Source organism: Pelecanus crispus, chromosome 11 (genome assembly GCF_030463565.1).
Source record: "Pelecanus crispus isolate bPelCri1 chromosome 11, bPelCri1.pri, whole genome shotgun sequence".
Lineage (NCBI taxonomy): Eukaryota > Metazoa > Chordata > Aves > Pelecaniformes > Pelecanidae > Pelecanus > Pelecanus crispus.
Window position 1 is genome coordinate 4613779 of NC_134653.1, and position 12126 is coordinate 4625904.

The 12126-nt window shown below is 64.5% G+C and overlaps 1 protein-coding gene across 2 annotated transcripts; it reads right to left on the bottom strand.

The window, feature by feature from the left end:
* Positions 1-1463: 1463 nt before the first annotated feature.
* FSCN1 (fascin actin-bundling protein 1) lies at positions 1464-11060 on the bottom strand. Of its 2 annotated transcripts, none has more exons than XM_075719009.1 (5): positions 10238-11060; positions 2870-3026; positions 2237-2358; positions 1767-1934; positions 1464-1666 (listed from the first exon to the last, which is right to left on the bottom strand). In XM_075719009.1, the coding sequence occupies exons 1-5, from the start codon at positions 11058-11060 to the stop codon at positions 1464-1466; spliced, it is 1473 nt and encodes a 490-aa protein (XP_075575124.1). The 2 variants fall into 2 exon arrangements, with proteins under 2 accessions (XP_075575124.1, XP_075575125.1); XM_075719010.1 differs by having other exon boundaries at positions 1464-1652; positions 1753-1934.
* Between the last annotated feature and the right edge of the window lie 1066 nt (positions 11061-12126).

Here is a 12126-nt window from a genome sequence, read left to right on the forward strand (position 1 = left end):
TCAACACCCTAACGAACACGTCAGCATCACCCGTTACAAACAGCGTTATACTCTAATGCAGACCTAGTACAGACAACAGCTGGTAACACAGTGCCATGGAGAGCATATATAAATAGAGACTAACAAAAATACTGTTTTGGTGGTTTTTGGTTTTTTTTTTTTTTTTTTCCTTTTTTCTTTTTTTTTTTTTTCCAGTAGGGTTCCGATGGCGTGAGAGCCAAGCCCAGGTGCCCCGGGGACAGCGGGACCGGGAGCTGCCCTCCTCGGGGGGAGCCCATGGGAACGGGCGCTTCCTAATTCAGCATTAGGTGTTCAGTGATTCACTTCACTGTTCCAGTATTTTATGAGAAAGAAAGAAAGAAAAAGAAAAAAAAAAAAAAAAGGTACTGAGCAAAATATCACTGTGCAAAGTTTGCTAAGGAACTTTTCTATTCTGTAAACCAAAATCTGCAGTTTATGCTTCCAGCCACCACCCAGGGGGTTGCATTGGCCAGCCAGGCTCCTGCGGGGACCGAAGCCCGCCGGCGCTGGGGGTGGGCTGGATGAAGCCCCCACCTGGCACAGGCTCGCTCTGCGTCCCCCCGCCTCCATCCCCTCCCAGGCAGAGCAGCGGGCCCAGCCTCGGGGCAGGCGCCTGCCAGGCTGGACCCACCGTCGGGCTCGCCGATGCTCCTCCAGAGCCAGAAGCACAAGGAGGGGCAGAGGGACACGAGGAGCGCGGGGCTCCGCGAGATGAAAGCCTGAGGCTTTCCAGACGGGATCACCCTTTAAAAAAAAAAAAAAAAAAAAAAAAAATATAATTTCCAGGTGCATGGTGGGGCGGCTTGCTGGCCCTACTGCGGGGACACGTGCCGGCACACGCCAGCCCCGTCCCCGGGGATGCTGTGATATGCGAGGTCACCTCTGATGGCTCAGCTGGGGACAAATCCTGCCCCGAAAGCCCGGAGCGGAGAGAAGCTGCCGGGGGGGAGCCGGGAGGAGCCGGCAGAGCCCAGCACCATCGCTCTGCGCCTGGTTGGAGCGGGGCAGGATGGGATGGGTGCTCCGGGGGACACTGGCAGCGCAGCCCGAGGCGGAGCCAGCACTGATATGGCAGAAGCGAGCACAGAGGTGATCTTATTCCCTTTTTTCAATCGAGGAGAGGAAAATAAACTACCTAAGGTGATGCTCGGGGCCGGGAGGGGGGGTACGGCAGTTTCCAAGCCCAGCAAACCTGGAAGGGGGGGGGTGGGGATAGAGACAGACCCCTTTACAAAGCTATAGGCAGGCTGCCCCATCACTTTTCCAGTTCTTACAGAGATTTATGGAGACCCGCCTCCCACATAACGCACCGACTCTACGGCGGGAGGGAATGGCAAGCCGGTCTGAAAAATCCTTTTACAGAGAGGAGAAACAAAACCCAAAGGAAAAAAGGACGGAGGAGGGGAAAGAAAAGTTGGCAATGGGAGGTACGCTAAAGTGCATTAATATTCCCAGAGGGTGGAGGCGTCAATGGCGTCGGCCGATGCCTTGAGGACCCCGGCATGGTCGCCCTTCAGGTATTTGCCATTGATTTTGATAGCCACTTTGTTATAGTCGCAGAACTCAAAAAAGAAGTCCACGGGGGTGTCGCTGCTGCTGGTGACGGACGACTCGCTCCCCACCATCCAGTACTTCCCGGTGGCATCTGCGGGCAGAGGGAGAGGGGACAAGGTGGCCCCGTGAGCCACCACGGCCACCCTAATGGCCATCATCCCCCCCGCCTGCACCCACCGCCGGGGACTCACCCTTGATGTTGTAGGCTCCGTCGTTGAACTCCAGCTGGAAGACGTCGTAGGAGGAGCGGTTGGAGTCCAGGGTGCCGGTCACCTTCCGGCACCCGATGAAGCCGTGCTCGCCACGGAGGACGATGATGGGCCTGTTGATCAGCTTCATCACGAAATGCTCCGTCTCGCCTGCGCCGGAGAGGAGAGGGGCTGTGAGAGGGGGCTGCGAGAGCGGCCCGGGGGGGCACAGCCGGACCCCGCGCTGGCAGGCAGCAGGGAGGAGGGTGGGCTGTACCCCCCCACCCATTTCTCACCCACCCCATCTGCCCCCCCCAAATCCCGCGGCACCTGAAGTGGTGTGCAGCCATTAAGAAAAAACTTATTGCCTGCATTCCTGAGCATCGCTTGGAAGGGGAGCCTGGTTTGGGGAGGAATTGTCCGTCCCCTGCCGCCCCAGTGCCGGGGCGGGGGTCCCTAAGGGGGTCCCTTACCCGCCGTCTCCATGGAGGCCGCCAGCTGCCCGTTCTTCTTCGCCGTCACGTACTTGCCGTTGGCAGCTTTCAGGGTGATGCGCTTGTCGCACCACTCGATGTCGAAATAGCAGCTCGCGTTCCTGCGGGAGCAGAGAGGCCGGTCAGCGGGACGCGACGGACGGGGACCCTGCTGATGCCACCCCACCAGCTCGGAAAGGGCCGCGCCTGGACTGGGAGACCCCCACTGGATCCATTTTTGCGGGATGAGCCACGTCATGGTGGCCATCCCGACGGGAAGCGCTCGCCCCGCAGGCAGGAGGCAGGCGGGAGACAGGCAGGAAGGCAGGCAGCCAAATGCACTTTTGGGGTTTCCACCCGGCTCTCAGCTAGCGTAGGGTTGAACTGCAGGGTAAAGCATTTCGACAGCCCCAGCCAGCCGGGAAGGATTACGTGGCCTGAGGGACTTCCCGAGCATCGTGGGCGGCAAGCCTCAACCCAGCCCCGGCTCTCCGGGGAATTCACTGCCTTCGCTGGGAAGCATTTTGGGGCAAGCGCCTAGGCTGGAAAATCCCCCTTGGATTCCCCTGGGAGACGCAGAGGGGTCCCCGAAACCCAGGCATGGCCCCGAGCTGCCAGGGACAGGGGACTCACTTTGTGGAGGCGGTGGACTGGATGCCCCCGTTGGAGGTGAGGGTCCAGTACTTCCCAGTGTAGGTCCTGAAGGCGCATTTCTTGGTGTCCTTGTTGATCTCCAGCTGGTAGGTCTCCTGGTCACCCTCCTCGTCTTGGTTGGCTGAGAGGTCCATCCCTGTGGGGCAGAGGCAGATGGAGATGGGGGGCACGGAGGGGGGGGAACCCCAACCAACCTCCAGCGGGTCTGGGTGCGGGGACAGCCCAGGAAACCCAACTGAGAGGGGCTCCTGCTCCCCTGGGTGAGCTTTGGTGATTCCCGAATCCCTCGCACGCACCTCCCCTCTGGCATTTTGGGTTCAAATCCAGGATTTCATTTGGCTACTCAAGGCCATAACCGAGGTTTGGACTGAGCTGAGGCAGCCCTGAGCTTCGGCTCCGGACTCTCCGGCTCCATCACGATTAAGCAACTTGGACAGTTCACACAGAAAAGGGCTGTATTCAATCCATTAGCAGAGGCCGCCGCACCAGCTATGAAACCCCAGCCCGCGGTGTGTTTAAGGACCGTGGCACCGGTTTTCATCCATAAATTGTCACAGCCCACTGGGGCGGCAAGATTTGCAGGGAGAGGAGACTTGGGAAAGCCCTAGGGCAGCCAAGCCTTTCCCCGGCTCCCAGAAAAAACCATCAGCACCAGCCTGTCCCCCAGCTCTGCCAGCCGGGATGACCTGTCCCTGCACCAAAGGGACCAGAGGCAGCGTTTGCCCCAGCAGCCTCAGAAGTGGGTGCAGCCGGTCCTGGGGCCACCAGCCACAGTCCTGGGGCCACCGCCAGCCCCTCCAGCCACATGCACATCCACCCACAGGCAGCGAGCCCAAGCAAACCTGCTTAGTCAGGGCTAGCGGGGCCAAATCCTCTCCAGAGCTCTCCCGCTTGGTGGATTTCTGCCTAAAAATACTTTTGGGATGCGAGTCACAAGCCGTAGCCTGGCGCCAAAGCAAAGCGGCCGAGCTGCCACGCCAGGTTTCGGGGAGGGAGCCGGGACGCGGCGCTCAGCCCTGCTCGTCCCTGCCTACCCACAGCCGGGACGAGTGGAGACAGGCCCCAGTACCACCAGTGGGGCATGGGTCCGTAACTGGTGAGAGCAGCCCGGGAGGGGATGGCGATATGGACTGCGGTTTAGTGGAACCGGAGGAGTTTTTCAGAGCAGAAAGCACCCACGTCCCTCCCCTGCTGCATGGGTGCTACAGGCTCGAGTCCAACCACGCACCTGGTCCTGGGAAGGATGCAAAGGGTGCGTGCAACCTTTCTGCCCAAATCTGCCTTTTCCTGGGGCCAAAAACCTGCTCGTGGGGCTGGCACCCTTGCACCTCCATGGTGCGTTGCCTCCCAGTTTCTCGGCCGCTGGGATTTCGAGTACAGCAATACACGGTCGCCGCGAGGGCTTGAGGGACCGCAGCCTTGGTGGCCCTTCTGCACTGGAAAGCCACCGGCACGTCCTGCCAGCTGCGTCCAGCGGGTGCTGACCCACCTGGGGAGGGACCAGCTACCTCCACACACCAGCCTCGGGCCTTGGAAACAGAGATGTCTTCCCGCAGATCCCACAGCTAGGGCAGACGCAGCTACCTGGCAGCTTCCCACCATCCCGCCTGCATCTCCAAACAGCCATCGGTGTCCGGCGGCCCCCAAGGGAGCAGCCTCTGCTTTGCATATCAGTCTCCCACCTTTCCCAAAGGGATTAGGCTTTGAAGGTTTTTCTTTGTTGGCTGTAATCTTATCTCCCAGGCCCAAACTCTCCTGTGGCTGCCACGCCGCTGCCTGTTCACAGCATCCCCTCTCCCGCCAGGCATCCTGCATCCCGCAGCACCTTCTGCAGCTCCCAATGGACACGCAGCCACCCCCCGCTTCGCTCCCCGGGGTATTTGGGGCAGCGTGGCAGGCAGAGGGGTGCTGCATGGCCACCAACCCCAGCCCCCCCGGCCAAGTCCTCGGCTCGTGTGGTTGCACCACTCTCGCTGCCTCCCAGGGCTGCCAGGGGCCGAGCCAGCGGTCGGTGGAAACATTTGGTTTTGATTTTGCACCCCCGCCGGGAAAGCAGCGCCGTGGCAGGCTGCTCCAGCTCCTCTCGAGAGCCGTGTGACCGCCCGCTCGCCGGAGCCGAGCGAGAGGGGGAAGAGGGGCTCTGCGGGGGCTCATGGAGAGGGGCTGGGCTGCGGGAGGGGATGCTGGGGATGCAGCCCAGCGCCCCAGGCTGCTGGCACCCCCAAACCTGCCAGAGCTGCTGCTGCAGTTTGCATGGGAGGAAGCGGGCAGCGGTGTTTCTTCCTCACCACGTTTTTAGGTGAGGAGCTCCCTGACCTGCAGGTGATGGGGCGAGCCTGGGGGGATGCTTTGTGCCCCCGAGCAGGATCAGATGGGCCAGAGTGTGCCAGGAGCCCCCCGACATCGTCCCCTCTCCCCCCGAGACCCCCGCTACGGAGCACAGCGAACCCACCAGCTTCCCCCCAACCATGCAATGAATTGCCCACGCTCCCGCCGTCGTGCAGAGGTTTGGCTTTCCCCAGTGCCTCGCAGGGCCCGACGGCAGGAGGGTCTCCCACCACCCCCTCCCCGAAAGCGGCGCTGGGTTGGGTTACACCGACTCAGCAGAAAGGAATGCAATTACAGCTGGGGCAGAAGGAGGCTTCAAAGGGCTGTAACTGAGCCAGAGCAGGAGGTTTGGGGGGGTCAGAGGCGGTAGGACCATGGCAGGTCCAAGGGAGACGTCCCCGTGTCCCCGCGGCGGAGGACAGAAGCTGTCCCTCCAGCCACCCCCGCCACCACCCCTGCTTTTTGCAGCCCAGGGCTGTTGCAGGGAGCTGGTGTCTCCCGCAGCGCCCGGCCGAGCCGCTGCCGCTCCAATCACGCTTTAATTACCGCTCTCGGTAAATTTACAGTCTGGAGCCAGCACGACTCTGCCTGACCTTGACGAAGCTGCTAATTACAGCTGGAGGCGGGAGGGGGGCGAGCACGCCATGGCAGGGCGGCGCTTCAGGAGGGGCGAGAGCTGAGGCACGTCTGGGCCCCCAAAAATTCCCCACATGGGATGGCCTCCGGCTCCATCAGCAACACAGGTTTGCTACAGGGGTCTTGGGGAGGATGGGGAGGCTGGAGGTGGGAGCAGGGCGGGCTGAGGCATGTGTCTCCCCAGGGCTTCCTAACACCGACCCCCTCCAAACAAAGCCTCTGGGCTGGAGGTCCCCGGAGAGCCGGGCAAGGGCGATGGGGAGGAAAACCAGCGCTGGGGCAGGAAAGGGCTTCCCAAGTCCTCAGCTGCCCAGGTTTTTCAGCTGCTGCCAACCCCTTGGGTCTGCAAGGTTGGCCTGGATGATCTTAAAGGTCTTTTCCAACCTAAACGATTCTATGATTCCATGATCGATGCCTCAGCCCTCGCTGCTCTCCAGCCCAGGACAGCGGATGCACACAGAGGCCTGTGGCCATCCCAGAGCACACACGTACCTTCCCGCTCTTCCCAAAGCGACAAGCTTCTCCATCTAAAGGAGCAGCGGTTTGCTGTGGCCATGCCAACCTCCGTGCCGTGAGGGGCTGCAGACCCAGCAGAGGGGGGCATTTACAGCACGCAAAAGACTTTCCCTCTATGTTAAGCTCATGCAGAGGGTGTCCTACGAGCCGTCCTGGGATGCTGGCGAGACCCAGTGGGACACGCGTTCCACGGAGAGGAGGCCAAGAACCTGGGGGACCACAGCCAGCCGGTGGGACAAGCCAGCCCCCAAGCCCGAACCCACGGTGGGCAGACCCACACGGCAGCAGCTGCCTGCGCCCGGGCTCCGCTCGCTGCCTTTCGACGGCTGGGAGCTGGCAGGGCGCGCAGGCAGCTGCCAGCCCTGCCCAGCACCCGGAGCAGATGGGAGGCTGCACCTTTCCCATCCTCCAACTCCCCAGAGGCCAAGAGGCTCCTTTCCAAAAAACCCATGGTTATGCCTGAAAAAAAAACTCGAGCCCGCCTCCCTCCGAGGGAGCGCCGGCAGCACCCCGCAAAGCCCCCGAGCCCTCGTGGGCGGCAGGGCACGAGGATTGCAGGTCCTCATGCCCCAGCAGCCGGGGTGGCTGCACCCAGCTCTGCCTGCGCAGGCCAGGTCCGGTGTCCCTGCAGGGCTCTGGCACCCTCCACTCCATGCTGCAGCTGTGCGAGTGCCCCGAGACTTGTCCCCTCCCTGCCCTTTGGCCGCTCTTATGTTGCGCCCATACGTAAATCCAAGCAAGTTTTTGTCTAAAAGCAAAGCCTGGAGCACCCGAGGACCATGCAGCTCCTCTGCTGGAGGTGCAGCTCCTGCAAGGGGTGGGGGTGAAACATGGATCCCACCTCCCTCCCTATGGATTTCCTGTGGCTTCACGGTATCGCTGAGTGCCACCATGCCACTTGGCATCTCCGGATGAAAACCTGCGCCTGCGCCCACGTGCCCCCAGCCGTGCCCGCCACCCCGGAGCCACATCTCCCCACCTCGCTGCGGCACCGAGATGAACCGGGGCAGGGAAATCGGCCGCAGCCAGCACCGACCCACCCCGTGCTGGGAGGACTCCTGGCCCCGGAGCAGAGATCTCCATCGCCAACCTGGCATGCCCAGGCGCGCTCCTGTCACCGCGCTGCTTGCTCGCCCCCCTCCCCGGACCCCTCTTCCCGAAATGCCTCGCCCCCGAGGCGGCCCATCCTCTCCCCCCATCAGGGTGGGGGAGGCAGGCGGCACACCTCGGCTGGGCGGGGGGCTGGCAGGGGCCCAGCGGAGCGGGGAGGACGCCAGCGCTCTGCCCCCGGGGACCCTCGGCCCACAAAGGGCCCTTTGTTGCGGCAGCCGGGGCTAGAAAGGAGCCATTGAGCCAGGGAAGAGGCTGCTTTCTGCAGCAGCACCCCGATTCAGCTCTGTTTGAGGGTGCAATGGGGAGATGGGGGCTCTCACGGAGCCCAGGGCTCCCCAGGGACCCCGTCCTTCTGCGGCTGGAGGCAGGGGAGAGGTGCCAGGGCCTCCCCCAGCCCCGGTGCTGGCGCAGAGGCAGGGCTGGCACCCACCTCGTGCCCCCCCCCGGATTGCTGGCATCGTGGTCCCCAGTGCCCTGCGTGCAGGGGACGGCAGCGCCGGCCATCCCGGGGACAGGGAGGAGGCTCCGAGCCAGGAGCTGACTCGGCACTCGTGGGACAGCGCTGTCCCAAGGCTGGACCGGCTCCAGCTCCCAGCCAGGGGAACCGCAAAATCCCCGTGGCCCCATCCCCACTCCTCCCATGGAGCGGTGGGGGGGACGACACCCACTGCCATCCCCGCTCCCTCCCCGACTCCACACGAGCAGGAGCCGCCTTCCCCCAGGAGCCTGCGCCCAGCTGCAGCCGCTCCCTGCGCCCACATCCCGCATCGCCCAGCCCCGGCGGCCTCCGGCGCATCTGCCGGCAGCGCAGCGCTTATCAGCTCGGCGGGGGGAAAGGGCTGTCTGCAACCGCTTCCTCCGACGGCTGTTTCTCGGCTGCCTTCTCGGTAACCTTGGGACAAGGCGCTTTCCCAACGGGAGAAGGGAGGGCGAGCCCCAGAGAGCTCCCAGCCTCTCGCTGCTGCCGGGCAGGATAAACCGCGTGGAAACAGCTTCTGCGGCCAAAACGGACTTAAGTGAGGATGTGCAGCCCCAGCACACCCCTCCCCGCTGTGTTTTCCTTGGAAAAGGGCCGGGCACAGCCCAGAGCCCCCTGTTGCTGGGGAGATTTGCGGCTCCCCCCCGCCCTTTCTCACCTCCCCCTCATCCATCCCAAATCACACAAAGCCAGCGGGTCCACCAGCAGCGCTCCCACCCACACCGTGGGGTCCCCCACCACCGTCCCGTCCCACCGTGGGGGACCCCCCGCCTGCCCATCTCCCCCCCCACATCTGGTTTTCCCGTCTCCGGTGACAAAGGGCTGCAGCAGCCCTTCCCCCACGGTGCTGCGGCAGCCTCCCGCCATCGCCATCCTCCTCCTCAAACCCCTGCGCCTGGGCAAATAGTCCCCGCTGCCCATCTTTGCAGGCTTTGGGTTTTTGGTTTTTTTTTTTTTTTTTTTTAAAAGGGGCTGCTTTGCAGCGCAGGATTTGCTGTTGGAAAGGAGAAAGGCAGCGAGCTCCCTGCAAGGAGCTGCCCAGGCATGGCTGAGGGTTAAGCTGCATCCTTGAAATATTATCTATACACACACAAAAAAAAATTCCCCGCTGCTCGTTCCTCCAGGCTTTGCTGCAGCGAGACATGCTCGCACCCATCCCGCGCCCTGCGTGCGCTGGCCTGACTTGGCACGCCGGCGATGTGCCCCGGGGCTGCCACGCCGGCCCGGCCGCGGCAGGCAGCCGTGCACCTCCAGCATCGCCCTGCCTGCGGACCGGGGGGGCACCCCCGTCCTCCGGCAAGCACCCCTCAAGCTGGGGCGGCAGGATGCACGCTGGGTGCTCGAAGGTGGGCGGGCGGCCATGTGCCCGGGGAGCCGTGTGGCCACGACGCTCGAGGCAGGCGGCACGGTGGCTTCTCCGGCGGGCGGAGGAGACGGGCGGCACGGAGGAACGGTGGCCTTTTTGTGGGTGGATGTAGGTCACGGCTCGGCGCAGGCATTTTGGTGAAGCCATTTATGAAACGTTGCCAAGGCCAGGGGGGTGGGCGGCACCCTGCTCCCCCCCACCCACTGGGGGACACAGCCCCACGGGGGGGAGTGCAGCCCCACGCGGGGGGGAATCGCAGCCCCGCGATGCTCGGGGAAGGGGGATTTTGGCGGAGGCTTTGTTGGGTGAACAATGAGCTCCGCAGGTAGGAAGGCGAGGGATGGCAGCCCTGCCTCCTTCACGGCAGGGGAAGACCCCATCCACCCCTCCCAAAGCCCCCCCCCATCCCTGCACCCCAAAGCAGGCCCCTCACCATTCCTCCCCCACCCAGGGCACCCTGCAGGGCCGGGGGTGCTGCAGGGCTGGGGGCCCCAGGCAGGCGATGCTGGAGGAGGAGGGGAGAGGGATGCGGGGCAGGGGGTGATGATGGAGGGGTCGGGGGAGGGACCGCGGGCAGCCGTGCTGGAGGGGCGCAGGGGGGTGCCCTGGGGAGACGGTGACTTCGGTAGGGGTGTAGGGACGTGTGTGAGAAGGGGTTCGAGCCGGGGCGGGGCAGGGGGAGAGACCCTAAAGAGGTGATGGCAGAGGGATGCGGGGGGGCACCCTGCGGGGTCGCTGCTGCAGGAGGGCGGGGGGTGCTGGGGGGACGGGGGGGGGCCACTCCGAGGGGGCGATTCTGGGGTGATGCGGAGGAGGCGATGCCCCAGGGGTGCAGGGGGGCACAGCCCGGGGGCGGCGGTACCCCGGGGACTTCGGGTCGTGCCCATCGCCCCCCCAAATCCCCTCGTACCTTGCCGGGTGGAGACATTCCTGTCGTTGCCGGCTCGGAGCACGACCTGCGGGCAGCTCTGCTCCAGGGCGAAGAGCTCGTCCTTGCCCACCTTGGCACTCTTGCCCGCCTTGAGGGTGCCGCTGGGGCCCGAGGGGGCGAGGTAGCGGCCCTCCCCGTCGCGGAAGGCCACCTTCCCGCAGCGAAACTCGAGGGTGAAGGCGGTGCCGGGCTCGGCGGCGGGGACCAGGCGGCCATCGCAGCGCAGCAGGCGGTGGTCGCAGCTCTGCAGGCTGTAACGCTGCTCCACGAAGAGGAGGGTGATGAGGGCGTCCACGCCCCACGGCACGTCGCGGTCCACGGCCAGCTCGTCGCGGCGAGGTCCCAGGTGGGCGTAGCGCTTGCGGGCCAGGCTGTAGAGGTTGGCCTGGGGGTGCATGGCCAGGTGGACGCTCCACTTCTCGGCGGCCGAGACGGCGGGGGCGAAGCAGGAGAGGCGGTCCTCGGTGCCGCCGAAGAAGCGGCGGTGGGGCTCGGACTGCAGCGACCAGCGCCCGTCGCCGTGGGCCACCACCAAGAAGCGACAGTCGGGACCCGGCTCCTCGCTGTCGCAGCTCACCCGGCCGTCCTTGTCGGCCGCCAGGTACCGGCCCAGGTGGCTCTTGAGCAGCACGGCGCTGGAGTCCTCCCCGTCCTGCTCCAGCGTCCAGATCTGCTTCTTCTTCATGCTGGCGGCCGAGGCGTTCACCTTGAAGCCGAAAGCCTCCGCCGTCAGGTACTTGTTGCTGCAGTTGATGAGCCCGAACTGGATCTGCACCGGCTCCGCCGTCCCGTTCGCCGTCATCCTGCCGCTGCTGCCGCCGCCGCCGCCGACCGCCGCGCCCGCCCCGCCGCCGCCTTTATAGCGCCGGGGCCGCGGCACCGCCCCCCGCCCGCCGGGGCCGGCCCCGCCGCGACCCCCGCCCCGCCGCACCCCCCCGCCCCGGCCTCCGCCGCGGCACCCCCGCCGCCCCCCGCCCGGCTGCGGGGCCCCGAGGCGCGGCGGGAGCCCCCCCTGAATCGCAGGGACCCCCCCTCCCCGCTGCCAGACCCGCTGCAGTGCGAGGCCCTTCCCTGCAGGACAAAAGCCCCCTTGAATTGCAGGACCCCCTCCACATTGCAAGACCCCCACTGCATGGCAAGACCCCTCCCCGCGTTTCAGGAGCCCCCTCGAATTGCAGGAGACCCCACACACACATATTGCAAGACCCTACTGCAGTGGAAGGCCCTTCCCTGCAGGACAAAAGCCCCCTTGAATTGCAGGACCCCCCCCATATTGCAAGACCCCCACTGCACGGCAAGACCCCTCCCTGCGTTTCAGGAGCCCCCTCGAATTGCAGGGCCACCCCACATATTGCAAGACCCCCACTGCAGTGCGAGGCCCTTCCCTGCAGGACAAAAGCCCCCTTGAATTGCAGGACCCCCCCCCCCCATCACAAGACCCCCACTGCATGGCAAGACCCCTCCCCGCGTTTCAGGAGCCCCCTCGAATTGCAGGGCCACCCCACATATTGCAAGACCCCCACTGCAGTGCGAGGCCCTTCCCTGCAGGACAAAAGCCCCCTTGAATTGCAGGACCCCCCCCACATCACAAGACCCCCACTGCATGGCAAGACCCCTCCCCGCGTTTCAGGAGCCCCCTCGAATTGCAGGAGACCCCACACACACATACTGCAAGACCCTACTGCAGTGGAAGGCCCTTCCCCACACCACAAAAGCCCCCTTGAATTGCAGGACACCCCCATATTGCAAGACCCCCACTGCACGGCAAGACCCCTCCCCGCGTTTCAGGAGCCCCCTCGAATTGCAGGGCCACCCCATATATTGCAAGACCCCCACTGCAGTGCGAGGCCCTTCCCTGCAGGACAAAA